The following is a 21707-nucleotide window of genomic DNA, read 5'->3' as shown; positions in this document are numbered from 1 at the left end:
CTTTTTCACAATTTTATTTTCCTCTTTCACCAGAAGGATTTTAATCAGAAAAAAATAACTTTAAACTGTGTGTGCTTTGTTTGAATGTCACAGTTGTACCCTTTATTAAATTACCCCAGGGCATACGAAGGAAAGATGTAGCAATTAAAACACGTCGGACCGCAGCAGGGAAGGGCAGAGGCAGGTGGGCGGATGCAGGGTTCTGCCCTGGGCTGGGGCTTGCAGGACACAGATACTCCTCGCTCTGTCTCTGATGTGGCTCTGACCTTTGATAGGTCATTCTCTTGCCTGTGCCTCAGTCACTTCATCTGAGCCAGGGGGTTGGAGTAAATGGCCACTAAGGTCACTTCCAGCTTGACCACCTGTGGCTCCACTGGTCCTTGTCTATTTGCCATGATCACTGCTGATCGGACTGGAAACCCTTAGTGGGTTTTAGACACTTGAACTGGAAGATGTAGAAAAGCCCAGCAATGTTGGTGCTGTTCTGTCAGTTGTGTGTGGTTCACGTACACCTATCAATGTTGCTGCCACCATCTGATAAGCAAGACTGCCACAGCCTGGGTTATCCAGGATGCAGAACCCTGGCCTGGAGTCCCCTTCACTGTTTGGTAGAAGCTGCCCTCCATCTGGTCTCTGGCTCCCACCCAGCCCCTGGGGGATAAAATAAGGCCACAGGGGAGAAAGGAAGCCTCAGACCCTAAGCAAAAGCAGCTGCCAGCAAAAGACCAAGGAAAAGGACAGAAGATCTCTGACCCAGCTCACAGTCCTGCCCACCGGCCTTCTCTGCTTACACGGAGGAGGGGCCAGCCTCAAGGCCCTATGAATTATAGAATGCGTGCTGTGTCTCCCCTTCCTCGGCAGGGAGCCTCTCCTTCCAGCCCCCATGAGTCCACGGGCTGGCAAGACCATAGAAAAGCACTCTCACAGGCTGAGAGCAGAGGCCAAACTGCATTCTAGGTGTTTCCTGAGGGCCTCGTCAGGCTGTTCAAGGAAGCATTGGGACACCCTGCAGGAGCCAGGCAGCTCAAGCCAGGACAGTGTCCTTTAGAACAATTCCAGGTCATCAGGGGCGGTGAAGGCATGTTCCAAAAACTCTGTGCGGGGGACAGACAAGGCCTGATACATTTCAGAAGTGTTTTGCATCCAAAATCGGTTTTTTCGATGCTAAGGACTGAATTCAGGGGCGCTCCATCACTAAGCTACATCCCCAGCCCTTTTTATTTTTTATTTTGAGATAGTCATGCTAAGTTGCCGAGGCTGGACTCAAACTCCTGCCTCAGCCTCCTAAGTCACACTGGGAATACAGGCATGTGCCACCACACCCAGGGCCCCTCACACACAAATATATATGTAATGTTTTTAAAAAGTAAAGACACAAATGTTAGACATCTGGAATTTTCACATTTGGACAAAGGTCAAGCAGAGGTGAGGACTCCGGAGGCTTATGAGCCACATCTTTTTACAGCAGGACCTCGAGGCACAAGGAGGAGCTCCTCGGAAGGGGACAGTGACCTGGGCATCTACACTGGCCTTCCCACTACCCACTGGGGGCTCCTCCTTCCATCCTTGTCCTAGCCCCGGGGCTGAGGAGCCTGGAGCTCCAGGCAGGACACTGTGATCTCACCAGCAGTGAAGATGGCCAGCATCCAGACGCTCTGAAGCCCCAGCAGCCACCCCTAGGGTAGCCACAGTGTCTCCATCCAGGGAGACTGGAGCTGGGAGTCTAAGTGGCTAGAGCTGAGGCCCAGCTGTTCCTGTGAGGACCATGGCTTCTGTGTACACTCCAGGAGGGAAAGCTGTCCTTGGGCTGGCACGTGGCTGGAAACCTGGTGGTGGCCATGACCTGGTCTCCTCCCAGGCAGCCCACCCACAGCTCCCCGGGCAAGCTCTGGGCGGCTGATGTGCTGACCTACCACCATGAGGACACAGTCATTTCCAGAACACCCTTTTGCCTTTCCTCTTTGCTGGGAACAAATGCCCTTGGTCCCCTCCCCTCTGCCAGGACGCCTTGTCTTCCCTCGGGTGGACTGTCATGTGTGGTGGTTGAGCATTTCCGGCCCTTTGAGGTTAAGTGTAGTTCACACTGTTGTCTACCTACTGCTGCCGCAGGCACCTTTGCAAGTGGGGAAACTGAGGCTCCTGGCACTGAGGAGAGAATCCATAACTCAGAGTATCCAAGGACCCTGCCCCAGAGTGTCCACAGCCCCCGTGATGCTCCCATCACCTCGGAGGAGGTGTGCCCCCAGGGTTGTGCTCAGAGGTTCCGTCCCCTGGATGGGACACGGGGCTCAGCTAGTATCTTTCCTGCAGACACCTCAGTGCTTCTCACATCCCTCTCCCCTCCCCAGCGAGGGTGCTGCTCCTCCCTGCCATTGATCTCCCCCCCTGGCTTCTCCAGGTAGACCCTGCAGTTGGGTTGCCTGGGTGGCTCTCAGTGCAACTGGCACAAGGATGCCCCATCTCACACCCACAGAGGGCTCCCAAAAACCCAGCCCAGGTCTGTTACCCAAGTCCCCCCAGATATCTCCAGAAAAGCCACCTACAGAAAGTTCCAGAGAACAAAACGAAAGCTTCTGGGTGCTCTGAGGGCACGTGTCCACGGGCTGCACATTCGCACTCCTAGGACAGACCTGAGGGAGGGGGCCGTGCAGGGTTGAGGAGGGAGTCCAGGGAGCCAGGGCAGTTTGGGCCTGTGTGTGCTGTAGGTCTGCGTCCTAAACACCTGGGCTTCAGAGGACACCTGACCCAGTTCCAGAACAACTTCTCAGGCCTGGAGGTCTCTGAAGAGGATGTTCCGTCTGTCACTGCCAGTGCCAGGCAGCTCCTGGCCTGGTTAATTAGGTCAGCCTCCCCCTCCTCACACAGCCGGCAGCCAGCAGTCAGGACCAGGCTCGGCCTGAGGAATGGCTTCATTATGCAGCTCCGTGCCAGCCTCTCCGCAGCAACAGGAGCATTTTGGGCTGAGAATCCCTGGAATCCTTTCATCTTCTCTTTTAAGAAAATGATGAGAAAACAGGCAAACTTCCCTGGGAGCATGGGCGGGTCCAGACGTATTCCAGATGGACGTGATTGGGCTGGTTTTCCTGCAGACCCCGCAGCTTCGCCTTTGTTCACAGGCCCCCGTCCCACAGTCAGCAGCGGCCCATGGGGAGGTTGAAGGAACCGGAAGGCTGCGTCCCGACCTTCCACCATGAGCTAGATGCAGACCCGTCACCACGACATGCCCGTATTGCACACCGATAGCTGCTTGCAGAGAGCAGGGGGTCTCTGCATGGGGAGGGACAGTGGGACATCTGCCCTCCTCGAGAGCCACCACTCCTGAAGCAGTCCCTCATTAATTTTTGTCACTCTACCCCTTGTCAAGAACAAGGACCTGACACTCTTGTCTTGACCACTCTGGCCTAAGTGTGGGTCCTCTAGGCCATTCCCTTCTCTGTGGCTGCTGAGACGATGCTAGTGCTAGACGTGGCACTAGAGGCCACGGAGGGCAGCAGAAAGCTGAATGCAAAGAACAGCACAGAACTGAGCATCTGACCCCCGCACACACTCTCCTCTCCTCTGGGAACCGCCGGCTGCTGCCTTCTTGGGTCCAGCTGTATAGTGGGCTTAAAGACCCAGGAGAGCTGGAGAGAGGCCGAGCACCTCAAGCCTGCCTTCTGGGTCCAGCCCTGCCAGGCCCTGGCCTCCAGCCCTTGTGGGGTGGAAGACATCTCCCTTCCAGGGCTTCCCAGAACAGGATTTAGGGAAGGGAGAACACCGAGCTGATGCTAGAGAATCTTCCACATTCAAGTCTTTGACATTCTTTTTGTAGAATGGAGGGAAGCTGTGACTGAAGCCAGCGGAGGACTGACTCCGAGGTCCTGAGCAAAGTCACGTGAGGCTGTGTGGGTGGCCGGCACAGGGCACACTGCTGCTCTTACTTCTGTGCATGAGATCAGCTTTCTTAGTACAGGGCCTTGCCTGTGAGCACGGTGAGTGTCAGAATCCCATGGCATAAGGGGCAGGAAGGTAGCAGACACCTGCAGGATGGTTCAGGTGAAGAAGAAACTGGCTGCAGGGGAGCAGTCTCCATCCCAGGGCCTGTTCGTACGACTGACCCACGAGATCATAGGTTACCCTCTCTTAGCTCCACCTGAGGGCTCTGTGCCAGCCCCAGACTCCAAGCTATGTGAAAGCAGGACACACATCTATCTGTCCTTCCTGCTCTTCCTTTACAAGTGTAACAGCAGCAACTTGCTTTGGGGATCCAGGGACTCGGCCTTGCTGACTTCACAGAGCACAGGGTTGAGGCTGCCTTCCTTACGTCACATTTTCCAAGTCTGATCTGAGTGTGACTTCACCCAGCCCTTGGCTCAAGAAACCCAGACTGAGGACCCAGGACGTGGCTCTGTGGGCGGCTTGGAGGGGACAGTGCACTTGGGCCAACCTTCGGGAATTTAGATTCATCCAGAGCAGCAGGCCACATCCTGCAGCACTGTCCGTCTGTCTATCCAATCTCTGTTGGACCTGACTTTCAGCTTCCCACCTAATTCTCAGCTCTGGGCTGGGACAGCCATGCAGAAGATAAGTTGAAAGCCACCAGTAGCCGGCACCAGGGACACCGTGCATGGTTCAGCACCCAGTCCAGCTGTTGCCAAGTTGAGGTGTGCAAGGAACCATTTCATTATGGTCCCAGATTCTGTGGGTCAGAACTTCGGGCAGAACACAGTGGGGACAGTCCATTTCCACCTGCCTGGAACCTCAACTGGGAACGCTGGAGGCTGGGGGTCTGCCTGCAGAGGTCCAGGACCTTCAGAGGTGTCTTCACTCGTGTGGCCAGACAGATGCTGGCCTTCTAACAGAGCTATGCTGCCGGGGGTCCTGGCGGGCAGGTGGGGCTGTTCGCCTCTGAGGACCTGGCATCAGAAGCACACCTGTCACTTACACTCTATTCTGTCAGTTACAAGAGAATCAAGCCCACCTCAAGTCAAGAGGAGGGAATGAGACTCGCCCCTTGCTTAGAAGCAGTGAGGTTCTAGAAGAACCTAAATTACAACCTGACCACAAGGCCTCTGCTGCAGGTCCCTCCACCTTGAAGGTGAAACCTGAAGCATTGACAGAATGCCTCTTGGGTAAGTGTGCTCTGTGCAGACCCCTGGGGTGTGACCACTTGAGGATCCCATCCTGGGTTTCCATGGTCCATGGACTCAAAATAAGTCATTCAGGAAATCATTTCCCAGCAACTGTCACTTTTTGCAGGGACATTTAACATAAAGCACAGCCTAGTGCAGTGAAAGCCCCCTCCCTGTTGTGCAAGGCAGCATGCCGGAGCTGGTTCTACTCTTGGCTCCGCCCCTCCCTGTGTGTCTTTGGTTAAGTTACTTAAACTCTCTGTGCCTCTCTTCTCTCATCTGTTCCATACAGGTGATGAAAAGTTAACCTCTGTCCCTCCACCATGAGAATCACATGAACTGCTGTCCTGGACATGCCTGGTATGGTGCTAGGCGTATGGTTTCTGCTGTAGAAATAAAGGGCCTCTCAGCTCCTTCAGGCCTGGAAGGTGTGATAATGGGTGCTTCTGACTCTGTAGCCAAGGAGAAGGCAAGGGCAGGAAGCAGCTGCTCTGGGTCCAGGGGGACAGGAGCTGGTGGAGTCCTGGGGACACGGTAATTTCTGACTATGTTGCAAGGACTCTCATCTGTTGTGAGAAGGGCAGGTCACACCCACATGGGCTGCAGTGTGCAGATGTGGGTGGGGCGATGGGGCTGGTGGCAGGGTCCAGAGTCTGCGATGGCTTTGTCCTTCCCCTACCTTTGTGTGTGGGTTTTTTGGTGTTTTTTTTTTTTAAGTTCATAACTTATTCTGATCCACGGATTTGGGAGAGCGCAGGAGAGGAGCCCGATGATGTCTTTAATTAAATATTGCCACTCCCTCCTCCTTAAGGTCATTACAGTCAATAAGGGGGAGGAGAGATATCTCTTTAGAAGGCCTTTCAAATGAAAAGAAAAATGAACTACTGAATGCAAAAACATCCTTATCTAGCCAGCATCCTTCCCTCAGTTGTGATTTAATATGTGCACCGTGCTATACAGAAATACAAAGCAGCTTGGGAAGAAGTCTCAGTCCTAAGAATCTTATGGTATTAAATCTCTAGTAATCCCACACAAGAGAAAAATACAGCAAAGCCTGAGCTTGGCCCCTGCAAACCAGCGCTCTCCGCCCCCTGTGACCCAGGGGGCTGTGGGGTGTCTCCAGAGAGCCCCGCACACTGCTTTTGACAGCTGAATTTTATTAACTGTTTTTTCATTACTCCTGACGGACTTGGCAATGAACTCTTATCAGTGTATTGTGGCGAGTACAAGTCAATTAATTTCTTTTAAATAACTTCAACTGAAATCCTATTTGATTTATATTCCAAAAATGATTTCCATTCTGCTCCTTCCTGAGATTATAGTCCCGGTGGAGTTAATCACATGGCTGCACAGTCACCCATACCCCTGGGAGAAAACAGGATCAAGGAGCGGGGGGAATGAGAAGAAGGTGGAGCTGAGAGCATCCCAAAGACCTTTTATCCAAGGGAGGCCACGTGCTCCGTGACAGGAGAGTGCGTTTACATCCTGCCTTTGGAAAAGCGCCTTCCTACTAGTTGTGATGGGGAGAGCTGAAGAGCACCGTACTGTCCAGAAGGTGGGGTGTCTTGGCCAAGAACCATGACCGACCGGGGCCACTGGTTGCTCTGGTCAATGCAGAGCCACCCCCCACACACACCGTCTGGTACCCAGAGGTTTGGGGGCTGGTGCCCAGAGCTGTCACTCTGAACGGGTAGGGCGGTCACACCTTCCCAGAGGAGGTGGTGTGAGCTGAGTGGCATCGGGCACAGAGGGCAGAGCTTAGTGAGCAGCCGATGACAGTGACAGGGTTGGAGCTCCAGAAGGAGAGTGGCACGGACGAGGGTCTGAACAGCAAGTGCATCTTCTCACAATCCCAGGGGTTAGATTGTCCAAGGTCAGAGTTCCACAGGGTTAGTTCCTTCCCAGGGCTGACAAGACAACTGGCTTCAGAAGCTTCTAGAGCATTTGATAAAACTTGTGAATTCCTAAACCACCAAAGCAAAACCTTTAGAAGTGCAGCCCAGGACTTGTCATTTACATAACTATGTGAGTTCTCCAGGAGACTCTGGTGCCCACCAGGCTCTGCTGTGCACAGAACACCACAGCCTCAGTTCAAGGCCCTGTGATAGAGGAAACAAGCCCACATGAGACAAGTAGGAAAACATCAGGCAGAGCGTGATCAAGGGCCCAGCCAGTTGGATGGCAGAGGCTTAGGTACCTGGAGGAGGAAGGAGGTTACCATGTGGGGAGAGGTAGGGAGAGAGTTCCCGAGGGCCATGTTCGCACGTCTCCTCTACACGGAAAGCATCCGGGCCAAGCGTTACAAACACGCAAGGGCAAGATTCTGGAAGATGCGGCGACCTGTGTAAAAATGTATCTTGGTGTTGAGAGCACCTCGGAGCCGTATTGCTTTTGTCTTTATCAAAAAACGCATTCTGTGTTTTCTGAAGTGTCTGTTGGCTGTCTGGGCATGCGATACCGGTGCCTGACACCTTGACATCCACAAAGGCCTGCGGCTGGGAGATTTGGAAGTTCTGTTGGTTGGGGGCTGAGCGGGCCCTGTCTCGGGAGGGAGGAGCGGAGGAGGGAAGAGGTGGGCAGACCAGCAGGTGAACTACAACTGAGCAGGGCCTGGGCGCCACTGGTGACTTCTGACTCCACAGGTGAGTGTTGCTGCTGTTGTTTTAAGTGGCATTCATCCTACCCGTCTTCCTATACATGTGTTGATCCTGGCCAACACAGACATGACAGGAGACCGGACGGCAAGAAATATGTCAGGGCTCACGGTGGAAAAGAACGTGCATGGAGATGTCCTGTGAATCTGGAGGTGCTTTCCACACACCGGCTGGGTGACCTGGGCAAATGAGCTGCCTTCTCTGTGCCTCAGTTTCCCCATCTTTCAAGGAAGGATAATAAGAATAGCGAACACACAGTATTGCAGGGGATTAAATAGATTAATTATGAAAGGAGTTTAGCATAGTGCCTGGAATATGCAATAAATGTTAGCAATCGATATATATTTTTTCCACCTGGATGAGTGATGTTCTGCGCATTTACTTCAATCAAGATATCACGGCTGCTCTCAGAGGACTGAGTAGTCACTAACAAATCCATTTTCCTTATCGCAATCTGTATAGCTCAGTGAGCTTTCTGCTCTCTGCTCCAAGCCAAGAACAGAGAGCTTTGCCTCCCAGACTGAAATGATACATCCGCAGGCACAGGGCTCTGCGGACTCCTCTCAATCCAGAGGGGTTGCATGTTAGTTAAAGGGTGTCTCTTCCAGCCCCTGGAGATTCCAGGAACTAACAGCCTGCTCTGCTCTGGTGACAACGGTGACGTGCTGTGCTTTTCTGTCTGCTCAGCAGGGGCTTTGCTTCCTGTAAGGAAACACTCCTGGTGCACACTCTTTACTCTGCCACAATTTCCCTTAAACCAGGTCCCTGGAGGCACAGGACCTAGGGCCAGAGAGCATGGCCAGAGTGGCATGGTGCAGACCATGTCGGTTACCCTTGATGGGCCTCACACGTCAAGGTTTCCAGGAGAGTGTGTGACACCTCCAGAGAGCACGTCTCTTCTCAGGGATCCCGCGCCGCACCCTGTTGGAGTGGGCTCATCTTCAGCCTGCACTGCTAAAATCATGGTGAGTGTTGAATCAGGGAGAGGGGGAAAGGTCAGAGGCAGAGCTTGCTGAGTCCTATTTGTGGATTAGTTCTTTAATCCAATTTCTTTTTCCTAAACAATTGTATAGAAACCTGCCAGCAACAATTTAACAAAAGCAGGGCTCCCTGGTTGGAGCAGAAGTGGCCCCTTCAGGAGCCCCTAAAACACCCACCTGAAATCCTAGGATTTCTCTGAACCCAACTTGAAAACTCCTGCTCTCATCTGGGAATCATCCTTACCTTCTACGTCGGTACCTGGCTTCCAGGCCTCTGTGCCCTGCACAGTGAACAGGGTGCAGGGGAGAAGGGACCACGTAGGTCAGAACAAGGCAGGTTTCATTCTGAATGATCCCTGCAGACCTCTGGGCTCAAATGCACTGTGTGAACTCGCTTGTCTGCACTCCCCCATGTCTGACTCCCAGAGCTACCTGAGGCCTGAGTGGGTACGTTGAACAGCTTGATGGGTTAACGCAGACTATCTCTCGGCCCACTCTGGTTACAAGTCTCCTCCTCCCTCCCACGTCACTCAGGGGACAGGAGGACAGAGGGACGAATTGGAAGCGCCGGGCCTTAGAAAGTGAACAGGAGAGGAGCCGGGGGCAGGACCCACTGAGGTTACCTGGGTTTGTTTTGACAGGGGAACCTACAAATCCTAAAAAGCCTCATCTGTAGACTTTTGCTTGTAGTCCACAGCCACCCAATTTTCTATTATTATTATCTTAACACCACATTGGCCCTATTTTTAAAATCTGCTGCACTTGGGCAATTTTGTCTGACGTCAGCTAGCTGCCGGCAACGCTGCTTGAAAACAAGAATAACCAAATCTTCTAAGGAGTAATGCTGAACCTGCTTCAAATGCAATAAATCACAAAAACCATTGTTTACGATAAGTGGTATCTGATTGCTGTTAGAACCTGTGTTTATTGCTTTTGTGCGTTATGGTCTCTTGTAATTTGGACAGCCAGAAATTGTATTCCTTTATGCAGCGCGTAGGAAGGGTTGGTAAGGAGGGAGACATGTGTAATTATGCTGCCAGGGAGTGGGGCTGGGGAGCCTCCAAGGAGCATGAAATGCAGTTGCCTGTTTCTCGTGTGGGGAGCGGTACATCAGGCTCTCCGTGTTCCTTGTTCCTGGAACCCTCCTGGGCAGGGGAGGACAAACAGGAGGCAGACTTGGAGCCACCGTGCTCCATCAGAGAGCCCTTAAATGGCCTCAGGGAACCAAGTGCGGGTTGGGCAGGCAGCCATCAGCCCAGCTGGGCTGATGGTTTTCCCTAGAAATTGCCTTGGACGCCCCTGCAAGTGTCTTCCCTCGTTCTAGCCCATTCTGAAAAGTGCCCACTGGGCTTCATGGGTAAGGGCTGACAGCAGAGGTGCAAGGACAGCTGATGGAGGGATTCTTTGGCACCTCTGTTGCAAAATTTGAGAAGAAACTATTTGACCATGCAGCCTGGGTCTCAGCAGAGCGTCAGTTAGTCAATTGAGAACGTCGTCTCTTGGTTTCTTTGAGGTGATGTTGCAAAGAGGGGTAACGACTGGGCATGGGGCTCTGTCATTCTCATAACTCAGAACCTCTGGCCTCTGAGAAGAGGATCTGGTGTCTTTGACATCGGCCCTGCTCCATCTGTCCTGGCTACTTTGCTTTAGGGCTCCCCCGACTTGGAATACTCACTCGTGTCGATTTTACCTGGGCAAAACCTGCCCTTCCTTCAAGTCCCTGCACTGCCATCAAAGACGGTCCCTGAATTCCCTCCTCTAATTTCTCAATCTCCACAGAATTTCTCCACCAGCTCCTGCCCCACCGCTGCCCCCAATCCCGCAAGCTCAAAACTTGAATCCCTGCAACTCATGGTTCATCCTGGACAGGCCTCTTTCCCTGACCCCAGCACTAGCTCAGCACACAGAGGCCCTCAGAACTATTTATTGAATGAATGAACTCGAGAGTCACTCAACTGTCAACACTTCACCTTCTGCATATTTCTCCAAGTCATCCCTCTTTCCTCTTCCTACCATCCTGGCCCCTGGGAAGGTCCTTATTGATTCTCAGTAGGCCCTTTCTGAACTGCCCATCAACATCCGCCACCGTCCTGGCACTCTGGGAGCTGGTATCTGGGGCCATGTCTTGGTCTCGCCCTGCCCCCCACCTCTTCCACTCACCTGTGCCTGTTTTGCTTTATTTGCCTAAGTCCCTCCCCATTCCTGAGCACACCTCTACTACCTGTTTTTAATCACAAAAGATGTGTTACACACACACACACACACACATCCTTACCCTTCTTTACCTGGCTTTCCCTCTTTGGACTTGACTTAGTCCCCATCAGCCTCCAAAAGCCGATTCTGACTGTGCCTACAGGCCTTGCAGGGGCTGGGGGAGTGTGTCTCCTCCCACAGCTCCTGTGTTTCTCTGTAATAACTCATCTGTTTCCCCCTAAAGGCAGGAATACTGCATAGTCTGTCTTAATAGCCCCAGCACCCAGCACAATGCCTGGCCTGTAGATCGTCCATGAATGAGGCTCCAAATGGAACTGACACTAATACTCAAATAGCACAAGGGGATCAGAGAGTTTATTTCAGCACCAAATCACACGCAATTGTGTGTTGGCTTAAAGCAAGTTCAAAGATGGCTCCCCAATGGACGTGCACTATAGGGGACACGCCATCCATCAGTGCCTCCCCAGCCATCCTGTCTCCCCAAGGACCTGAGTCCTCACTCAGAACAAAGTCTCAGCCTGAGGGGTTGCAGCCTTCCACGGTGTCTGAGCCCGGAGCACTCACTCCTCAGTGGCGGCTCCCTGTGCGAGCACAGGAGGAGCCCGGATGACATGCTGACGGGTAGTTACCCCACAAAGCCTGGGACTGGCGAGTCTGCTTTATTAAGGAGATGAATGGGTCATTCGTGATTCCGAGGCTACGGGTTCTAGTCTGATCACCCAGATCCTAGCATTAATTAGACACTGAGCTGGATGGCAGCATCCCCCATGTCCCTTAGTGCTTAGAAGACTCCTGGGCTGCAACCTGAGTGTGACATTGGATCCCCCTCTCCAGCCCTCCCAGGGCTCCACTTTCAGGAGACCCTCACTTCTGGTCCAAGAGCACCTACTGGGCGGCTGATCTGCCCCACAGGGCCCACTGAACTACTGCGCAGGGCCAAGTGTCAGGATTTCCAGATCTATTTTAACAAGCCTCTCTTTCTCCCTCTCTATCTTCTCTCTCTCTCTCTCTCTCTCTCTCTCTCTCTCTCTCTCTCTCTCGCACACACACGCACACACACACACACACACACACACACACACAAACAGGTCAAGCTCATTGTCAACACCTACAAACAGGTGCTTCCTACCCAAACTGCAGAACCTCAGGGGACAATGAACACAATTTGGGTTTTTGTGCCACAGCTCAGCAAGCTAGATTATGACTGTGTTGGCTGCCATGGTTTGGCTGGGCGCCCCACGATTGGGGGCAGCTTTGTCTGTGCAGGAAAGTACCCTCTCAGACAGCCAACTGCATGGCAGACTTTTGGGAATTCACGCTGCTCATGAACAAGGGGGATGTGGACCCTCAGGTCGGTTGGCCAATCAGCAGGTCCTCTAGGGCTCTGGTTTAGGCCCAGGCTAGGCCTTGGGAGGCTGAAGAGGGTTTAGTGGACATGCCCCAGCTCCCCAAGCCCTCCCAGTCTGGTAAGGGGTGGGGCAGGGTAGAGGGCCCCCGTGCAGACGAGACCAAGTTTCGTGTACAGCGTCCACTCAAGAGGATCGAAGGCCAGTAGACAGCTGACTCGAGGGAACGAGAAGCAGCAGGGGCTTTGTTGGGCTGGTGACCAGCATACCAGGAGCAGAAGCGTGGCTGCCAAGCTGTGGCACAGAAACTACGGAGCTGGCTTCTGTCAGCTGCTTCACAGCACGGAGGCCACAAAGTCCAGAGAGAAGGCTCGTGCAGAAAACGTGTGCTTCTCAGGCCACTGTCGAGGTGAACGACAGAGTCAGATCCTTGCTCAGTCGCTCTCCTCTAGCCCGGGGGCCTCCCATCTGCTGACTTCTTTTTTCTTGAAACTTAGACACATAGCAATTTGACAGAAAAAAAATGTAAATGAACCTAGTTAATATGAAATTAGAAATCATCAGTCTTTCCAAAATCTCTTTCCTTCTCTTCAGCAGAGCAGATACATGACTGTCATGGGTTTTCTACTTTTCTCCTAAGGGGATTCCGTGTCCAGCTGACCACCTAGGGGCCCTAGTTCCTAGGCCTGAGTGGACACACCAGCTCACCACTCCCTCCATTGGAAGAGCACATCAGTGCAACATCTTCTTCCTCTGGAGAGACTTTGGCTTTCCAGGTGCTGAGCCCTGGGAGGAGACTGAGATGCGAGAGTGAGGGGAGTGGTTTTGTTTCCCTCAGACCGTGTAGGCTTCTGTCAGCAACTACGTGAATAGTTTATTTTTTACCTTATCTCAGTTTTCTCATCTATAAAATGGAGACGATAGGAATTTGTATTTTGCAGGGCTATTGTGGGAATTAAATGAGATAATGTGTGGCTCATAATAAATGATCAATAAAGGGTAGCCTAGAAGTAGGAATTACAAATACTATTTTAACTATTACTCTTGAAGAGCAGGTGCCATGTGTCTCTTTACCAGCACACCCATGACTTTCAGGAGCATCCATTTAGCTTGTGTAAGCTCTGGCCTCAAGTCAGAAAATTCCTTCCTCAGCCCCGCTGTGAGGATCCAGAATGGAGGAGCTATGAGAGATAGCCCCTAACCCTTTTCTCACATTACCTTGACCTTGAGTTGTACAACATTCTCAGGGGATTTTCCTATGGCCCATTTTTATTTTTCTTACTTGGAGTAAGGCATAAAAGCTGAGCCCACCTGGCAGACTGGGACCAGATAGAGCACAGTGGTCCCTCTGGGGAAGGCCAGCATCTGGGCCAAAGAAATTAGGTAGCACAGCTGTGAGAGGCGGAAACCCCACTGCTACATTGGAGGCCCCAACGCTCAGGCCTGACTGCCTGTCGGCTGAGCCCAGCACTCCGACTCTGGCCCGTGTTTCTGCCATTTCCTTAGCCCCAAAAGACAACCCAGAAATCCTGCCAAGATAGGTCCAGACCCTGCCATCTCTCTAGGGAGCCTCTGTGTGTCCTCTGTCCTGGTGTGGGCTTTCTCTCCACCCAATCCCCAACACTGTCTCTCCTGGGGTGCATCCTGGCACCCTCTGGCCTGCACCAAGGCCTGGGACACTTCTCAGCCATCCCCAAAGTCTATCTGTGCTCAGCTCTCATCCTCATTGGGCCCAGCTCATAGCTGCCCACCCAACATGTCCATGGTCCTGGGTCACAGCCATACTCTGCCCTCCATAGTAACTCCTATCTCCTGTCCCCATATCATAAATCAGGTGACCATCCCCCAAGAAAGTGGCTCTGGATGCCCTGACCAGGCATCAAATGCAGCCAGTGTTCTGTGTCCTTTGAGCTCTTGGAGAAACACTTTCTTTGCAGTAGTGACTTGCCCCAGGCAGTCCCCAGGCCAGATAAAGGGCCTAGTCTGTGGGCCTTGGGAAGGCTACTGCTACATGTGGAGACCGTGCTCGCCTTTGGGATCCTGCACAGACTGTGGCCTGAGGTGCACCTTCCAGGCTCAGCACTGTTCTAGGGCTCCCTGGAGCCTATACCCAGAGGCGGTGGCAGGAGCTGCAGTCACTAAACAGGCCTGGACCTCCCTGGGGATACTGACCCTGACCGCCTGACCTGTTCCTCCTCTGCCCTCAGGCCAGTGCCCACCCACTTGCTGGGCCCCTGCCCAGGACACTTTTGCAGCTAGCTCCAGCTCTCCCTTGCCAGCCTTGGAGACCCCTCCAGGGCCCTGGCCACAGCTCCCACCCCATCACATCCACTCCTCCTGAGCATTCTCACCTGCTAGCTTAGCCCCAGAATGCCACTGTCTCTAGTACCCCGCTGGCCAGTGCACCATGGTCTCCAGGCAACTGCTGCCACCCCTCCTAGCCCAGGCCTGTCCACAACAGAACCTGACCCTAGTCCAGAACGGGGTGATACTCCAAGTGGGGACTTTCAGCAGAGGGGGTGTCAGCATAAATCCCTTTGGGGTGTCATCCACCTATGAAGGAAGCCAGGTAAGCAGTTGCAGGCAGAGCAGGGTGAAGCTCAAGACCTCTCAGCCTCATTGCATATGGTCAGGGACCAGCTCAGGGGTGGTAAGGCCCTTGCTAAACAAACTGTAGCCCAGGCAAGGCTAGAAGTGGGGTGCTGGTGGGATGTATGCTGAGTCGTTTTGTCAGGTTTGACATCTATAGTTTTGCAGGATCTGGAGCAAGTCCCCAAGCTTCCCAGGACCCTCAGTTGCCTGACCTGGGCAAGGGAGGGCTGCAGGGAAAGGAGCCTGAGGGGGCCCTTCCATCTGGCTTTCTGAATTCTGACTACTGAAAGCAAAAACAAGGCCCTCAGAGCAGGGTGCAAGGGAAGAGGGAGAATAAAACATGCAGCCATTTGCTTGTGCCAGAATCCAGGAGCAGACTCCTAGAATTCCCCACCCCTGGCCAGAAGCCGAGGTCAGGCTACTGCATGATACCTTGTGCCTGAGACCACCAGAACCCACAGGGAAGGGTGGGTGCTGGTGATGAATCACACAAGCCTTTTCATCCCGTGCACTACTTACACACCCAATACTTCAGGAGGGGAGGGGACTACTCCTGTTTCATAGCATATTCAAGTTTAAGGTCACTTTTTCATACATTTCTTCTTAGTACGACACAAATCCTCATTATGGATACTTCTGTGTTTTAGCAAAAGGACCCATAGTCACAGTGCTGCGATCCTCAAATAAAGTTCAATTCATTTTCATCTCTCTTTCCTTCCGAATATTATTGCCGGAAATGTTACATTATCATAAACCAGAGTTCAGGATGCGTGTAGGGTTTCAACAATTGTCACTTTTCTCTGTTTACAAATTCTGATTGCTGCCCACATTTTACAAAGGCAGAGTATTTCCATATTTGTAGATAGTTTTTCTTTGGCTATCCCTAGCTCAGACACAGCCCTGATGGTTAGGATGTCCTGTGTGATGCTGTCCCATTTCTGCCTGGCATGTAGGGCAAAGAGCCTGGGTGAGATGTTTGTAGAGAGTGAGGTGAGATGGGACTGCTGCAGGGGGGCTCCCCCAGGGGACTCTCCCTTTGACAAACCTGAAGGACCTGGGGAGTAGGCTCTGGGCCCAAACCCTGATGGCTAGTCTTACCTGCACATGGAAGGACAGATTGCTCCCACACAGACGTTCATGCATTGGAAATCTCCAGGTAGTTTTTCTTTTCTATTATCCATGTCACATACCTCTGGTAGAATGGATGCCCCTTCCCAAAAGGATCTCAGAGTCCAGTGTGCTGGAGTGTGCTGAAGCCACAGGTGTGGCCTGCCCTTAGGCCCATCTGCTGGCATCAGGGCCAGCTGGGTAGGCGTGAGCTCTGAGGTTACTCAGGCCAGGCTGCTCTCTTGCACCCTACCTGGAGAAAGAACCCAGCTTTGGAGCAGACAATTTGTGACTGAATAGCACTTATAAACTATGTCAGCTTGGAAGAGGGTCTTTATTCCTGTGCAAGATCTATCCTCTGCAAATGGAGTTTATAATAACGGCAGCCAAGCCAGGAGGGCAAAGCTAGATCAAACACACCAAGCCCCTCCCCGTACTTGGCACCTGGGAGGTGTTTGTAGGGATGGTGGGCTGTGCCTGCCTTCATTCCTCACCTTCAAGTTGCTTCCTTTGGCTTCTTCTCTAGGTCTTCCTCTCTTTGGCTTTTAATCCCATTAAACCCTAACCTTCTTTTCTTTCAACTGTGTTGGATAAATCTGTCTGGAGGGAGCCACTTACTCTCGCCCTTCTCCCAAGGCATGTTGGATGAAGGGTGCATCCTCCACACAGCCCAGGCACTAAACACCTTCTAGGCATCCTTCCCATAGCTAAGAGGAGGAATCACTTGTTTCCCCATTTCTTGGAAGGGATCAGACCCAAAAAGTTTAAGCAGATTGTTTGAGGACATGCAGATGATAAATATCAGAGCCAAGATAAAAGGCACAGTTGGGTTCCAAAGCCTGTGCTTTAAACTGACCTGAGCCCTGAGGGTAGTGTTTGTTCTGCAGCTACAGGTCAGTGCTCTGGTCTCATAGAGCTATTTAGGCAATTGGCCCCTGAACAAAATGACCAAAGCTCCTGGTTCTGGCTGAGGTTATGCACCTGCTTTTCAGTCTTTCTGCCTCCCCTCATTCTCATCCACTAAACTTTCCTGAAACAACAGCACCTCTCCCCCCCCACACACACACACACACACACGACATGCTTGTTAGAATTGTGTGCAAAGGAGCACTCATAGGCCATGAAATAGACTGTTGGGGCTCCTCTGTGAACACTGAGCTTCTGCACTGTGATGCCTCAGGTTTGTTCTAGGGCTTTGTTTGATTGCTACTTGAATTTTGGTTATATTTTGGAATAAAGGAAGGATGGTTGTTTGGGTTTTTTGTTTTTCTTTCTTTCTTTCTTTCTTTCTTTCTTTCTTTTTTTTTAATTTTTTTTTAAAGAGAGAGAGAGAGAGAGAGAGAGAGAGAGATTTTATTTACTTTTTAGTTTTTTTGGTGGATACAACATCTTTGTTGGTATGTGGTGCTGAGGATCGAACCCGGGCCGCACGCATGCCAGGCGAGCGCGCTACCGCTTGAGCCACATCTCCAGCCCCATCTTTCTTTCTTTTTTTTTCAGCACTGGGGGTCAAACCCAGGGCCTATGCGAGTTAGGCAAGCACTCTACCACTGACTACACCCTCGGCCCCAGGATGTCTATTCTTATTTCTGGAAGATTTGAGAAAAACTTTTACCTTTTCTGAAGTCTAATCAGAAAAAAAAAAATGTCCAAGTGGGGCAGGAAGGTGGGGTTCTCTTCCCACGGAGTGGGCTAGTAGCACCAAAGGCACCCAAGGTCTTGAAGGACCAGATTAGAAACTCAAGATCCAGCCCCTGGGGAGGGAACCCACACCCTGGGTCCAGACATCTAGTTCTTATTCCTAAATCCAGTGTCAACATGCTTCAGATGAAGTAAAGTCATCTACCATCTTGAAGCCAAATCTGCCATCAAATGTTTCCATCTACCATCAGATGGACATGCAGCATTCTCCCCAGCCACCCACAGAGGTGACAAGTACCCTTGTGAACATGTGGACTTTTGTGGACTCAACTTCGCCATGCTAATTGCAGGCCCCAAGGATCTGTCCACATGAGCAAGTGCTGCAGCTGGATCTGGAGGGCTGGGTCAGAACCCTAGCATCTGGGGGGAGTGGCATGGCTTCCGGAACCGCAGGAGGTAGGAAAGCAGAGGCATTGTGACTTCCACTGGGTCCTTTTCCAGCACCAGTTTACACTTTATTCAGCAAATTTCCAGCTCCCAACACATGCCCCCTGGGTGCCAGTCAGTGGTAACTCAGTGCATGTAGGCTGGGGCACAGGGGAGAACAATAACGGAGCTCAGGTATTTGCCCCAGAGAGTTTCCCAACCTCCTAGGATCCAGCCTCCATTCTAAAGCGAAGGACATAAATGCTAAACTAGGGGGTTCTTGTCAGTGCTGATAAGGAAAACCAGAGAATGCTGGAGTCTCGTGAAGAAAACCCTAAGATTGTAGGCTTATCGCTGCTGTAGCATAATACGGGAAGTGTGTTAATTCTAACCTCCGTGGATTCCCCCTGAATCCCTTTCAGCTGAGGCTGGCAGGGTGAGCTGCCATCCTGTGGAGACTGGAGCTTGGACTGACTGGTTTGGATTTCTTCCCTTACCTGGGCTTCACATATCCAATCTCCAATTTGAGGGGGGACACAGCTTTGTCCCCTTCACCTGTCCAGCTGCCTTCTCAGTTATTCGGTTCACCAAACAATGGCCAAAAGCCTACTGTGTGCAGAGCACAGTCGTAGGAGCTATGAAACATCCGAGTCCAGCCAAGTTCATCTCTGCAGAGCCAATACGCCAAGGAGAGCATAGTGATTTATAGGCCAAGCCTGCCAGCCGACCTTGTCCCCAGTAAAGTCTCATTTCAACAGGCTTCTCTTCTAAGCGATTATTCACTGTTTGTCCTGCTCGGGCCTGGCACTCTTCTACAATTCTTTTTACCAAAGAGGAAGCAGGAAGCTTGAAGTAAGTACTTATCTTATAAAGAGAAGGTCCGTGGGGCAGGCTCGTGCCTCTTTTGGGGGCTTGCCTGGACACCTTGGTGTGGCTCTGTAACAAGAATGGATTTGTTACAAGATTGACTTTTCTGAAGCTCCTCCCCATCCGGGGCTTTTTTTTTTTTTTAATCCCCAACCACCCCTGTGAGGCAGATGAGGGAAGGCCAAGCTCAGGGGGAGGTGGCATGTTGGGTCTGTGCTGGAAAGTGTCAGAGCCCGCCCTACCCCAAGTGCCCAGCTCTCATCTGCATCTCTTTCCACTACACCAAACCCAGAGCTGGAGGGAGGGCAGAAGAGATGGCAGGGGCACGGTCCCCACGGGGCCTTCCTCCCTGGCTCCGAGTGCTGAAGAAGGCTCAGGAGGCGTGAGGCCGGGAGATGCTGGGCCGACCTGCCCTGGACTCCAGAGGTGCCGAGGGGAGAAGCAGCTGCAAGTCACGGTGACGGATGTTCGCAGCTCACGGGTGGGTGACTGTGTGGGCACTGGTGCCAGGGTGGCCACATGGCTGGCAGGAGGGAGCAGGGCCTCACATTTCAGCAACATGATCTCAGCCCAGTCCCAGGAGGAATGTGTGCACAGGTGTTTGTGGTCTTCAGTTCAGAGAGGGGCTGGGGACAGTGGAAGGACCAGGCGGCAGGGGGGACCTCCCTGTCTCCATGGGTTCTCTTCACTGCCTTGGCCAGCCCTTTGGGGACAAGCAGTTCTGTGTGTTCTTTCCAAGTCTCCAATAAGAAAGCCGGGTTTAAAAGTCCAAAAGTTGCTGAAGGACTTCACAGGGAGAGGAGGGCATTTGGTATAAAAATGTTGCGGAAAACAAAAGCCTTGCAGTTCTCTTCTCAGCAGAATGGGAGTCTTGCTCTAAGTGGGAAGGGAGGCCACTGACATTTGCTGGAGATCTTACTTGAAAGTAGGTTTTCTTCCTGTAACTGTTTATCCAAACTCTCTTAGACTTTGGTTCTCAGCTGGATGTCTGAGTGATCTCCAGAATTTGATGACATCCTGGCTCATAAGAATACATACTGTTGCTTTTGATTAATGTGACTTAATTTTAAACGATTTCTCTGAGCCAGTTGAGCAACCCAGGTAAGCCATGGTGCTGGTGCCGGGAAGGGAGGCCAAAGGCATGACTTCAAGGTGCTGGGAGCTAAGTATTCCTGCCTAGACACATAGGAGGGAGGAAAAAACAAAACAAAACAAAGACGACCCAGGCTCTGAGGATACCGGCTAGGGCCGGGCCTGTGCCTGGAAGAGAAGAACTTTCCCTTTGTTCCGTGGCCCACTGCTTGTCCCGAGGCTGCATGGTCGGGAGGGCAAAGGCGACTTTTGGGGCTTGGCCCAGAGGATCTATTTCCTCTTTTCTGGTTTTCTGCTCCACCACGTGGCTACAGACCATGACATTTCTGTTCAATGCTGTCAGAGCCTTGGTCTGAGAAGAATGTCTGTGTACTCGGGTCCCTTGGCCAAGAAGGAGCTGTGCCCAGGGCCCTCTGGCATCTGCTCATGCCCCAACTCCTTTCCCCTCCCACATGACCAGCAGCCAAAGGACAGTTCCTCCAAGCCAGGCGTGGGACAGAGCTGAGGGGGTATGGATGCACAGCCAGAACCCGGACCCTGTCTGGGTCTTGCATGTCCAGCTGAGGCAGGGCATTGGCTTTGTCTAGGAAGGGTAAGGTACGGAACCAGGACTTGCCTCCCTTCTCTGAAACTTAGTGGGCAAATAGCCATGAGCCCCAGCCCCTGCCCTACCCAAAGAGATCCTGCAGAGCCAGCCACCGGCCAGCTATTTTTAGAAAGCTATCAGGTGCACAGGATGCCCAGTTGCCTTTTCCACCTGTTGGGCTCAGTACAGTGATCAGTGTCTCGGCCCCAAAGTCTGACTGCAGCCTGGGGCCAGCACAAAGCTCCCTCCCAGTGCAACTTTGCCATGGTTCTGGCCTGGCCTGACCATGGCAAGTGACGTCTCCATGATCCTTGGGCCCTTGGCCATTTTGTCCTTGGAAGCACAGATATTGGACACTAAAGCTTGCCCTCCTCTGCTTCCTTGAGAGGCAGGGAAAGGCCTGTAGGAAAGACAAGTCAGGAAGAATCTTGAATTGTGAGCTCATCATGAGGAGTCTAGAAAGTTCTGGAGTCGTCCTTCTACCAGGAAGGTGCACAGAGTGTGCAATGAGTCTGGGGCATGCCCATGTGCACTTAGTAGTGCATCACCCACAGATGCAGGGTGGCCAGGACATGCCCAGAAGAAGTCATAGAGGAGGAGGAGCAGAGAGCAGCCTTGAGGGACACAGGTGCGGCCAGGGACTGCCGAGGGCAGCAGAGGGGCTTCGAGATTTTCACTCAGCTGGAAAGAGGGACAATCCACACTGTACCCAGGAACCTAGAAAGGCATGAGGCTGGTGCAGAGGGCTCTGCAGGGACACAGGAGGTAAGCCCAGAGGGTGCCAGGTAGCACTAGGTGTGAAAAACCACGAGTGTCAGGGGAGGTGTCTGATGATCAGAGCAGAGACAGAAGAGCATGGTGAGCTGATGGTCAGTCACCCTGCTCTCTGCCCAGCAGAATATCGTGGGTCCTCCTGATCATAGAGCAGCAGCAACAACAGGTTTACAGCAGCATCTTCATCACCCAGTTCACAAGTGAACTGCTCAGGTGAGATGAGCGGGGGCTGGGACTGGCCTGGCCAAGCATCGGAGCCTGTTGTTAATGTCTCTTTCCAGTCCCACGTTTGGTGGCATCGTGAAAATGGTTGCAGT

The 21707-nt window shown here is 52.3% G+C and overlaps 1 protein-coding gene and 1 long non-coding RNA gene across 6 annotated transcripts in view; one reads left to right on the top strand and one right to left on the bottom strand.

Moving 5' to 3' along the window:
- Positions 1-21707, top strand: part of KLHL29 (kelch like family member 29) — a 284456-nt gene that overhangs the window by 99293 nt on the left and 163456 nt on the right. The window contains exon 1 of one of the 4 annotated variants that reach the window (XM_081264538.1): positions 18820-18923. The exons of 1 other annotated variant lie outside the window; for it this stretch is intronic. Coding sequence is in view for 2 of the 3 variants with exons in the window: in XM_081264536.1 (XP_081120662.1) it covers positions 19141-19419 (279 nt within the window). In the remaining variant the exon portion in view is untranslated. Of the gene's footprint in view, positions 1-18819; positions 18924-19021; positions 19536-21707 lie in introns of those variants that run through there. 2 more of the 4 variants (XM_081264536.1, XM_081264537.1) reach the window with 2 other exon arrangements.
- On the bottom strand, positions 11292-19426 carry LOC308632451. Of its 2 annotated transcripts, none has more exons than XR_014018536.1 (4): positions 19347-19426; positions 18569-19007; positions 15996-16257; positions 11292-12797 (listed from the first exon to the last, which is right to left on the bottom strand). It is a non-coding gene; the product is annotated as an uncharacterized lncRNA (long non-coding RNA). The 2 variants fall into 2 exon arrangements; XR_014018537.1 differs by lacking the exon at positions 19347-19426 and adding an exon at positions 19181-19290.

Source organism: Spermophilus citellus (genome assembly GCF_964194105.1).
Source record: "Spermophilus citellus genome assembly, chromosome: 13".
NCBI lineage: Eukaryota > Metazoa > Chordata > Mammalia > Rodentia > Sciuridae > Spermophilus > Spermophilus citellus.
The sequence above is the reverse complement of the archived record's forward strand: the minus strand, read 5'-3'. Positions and strand labels throughout refer to the sequence as shown.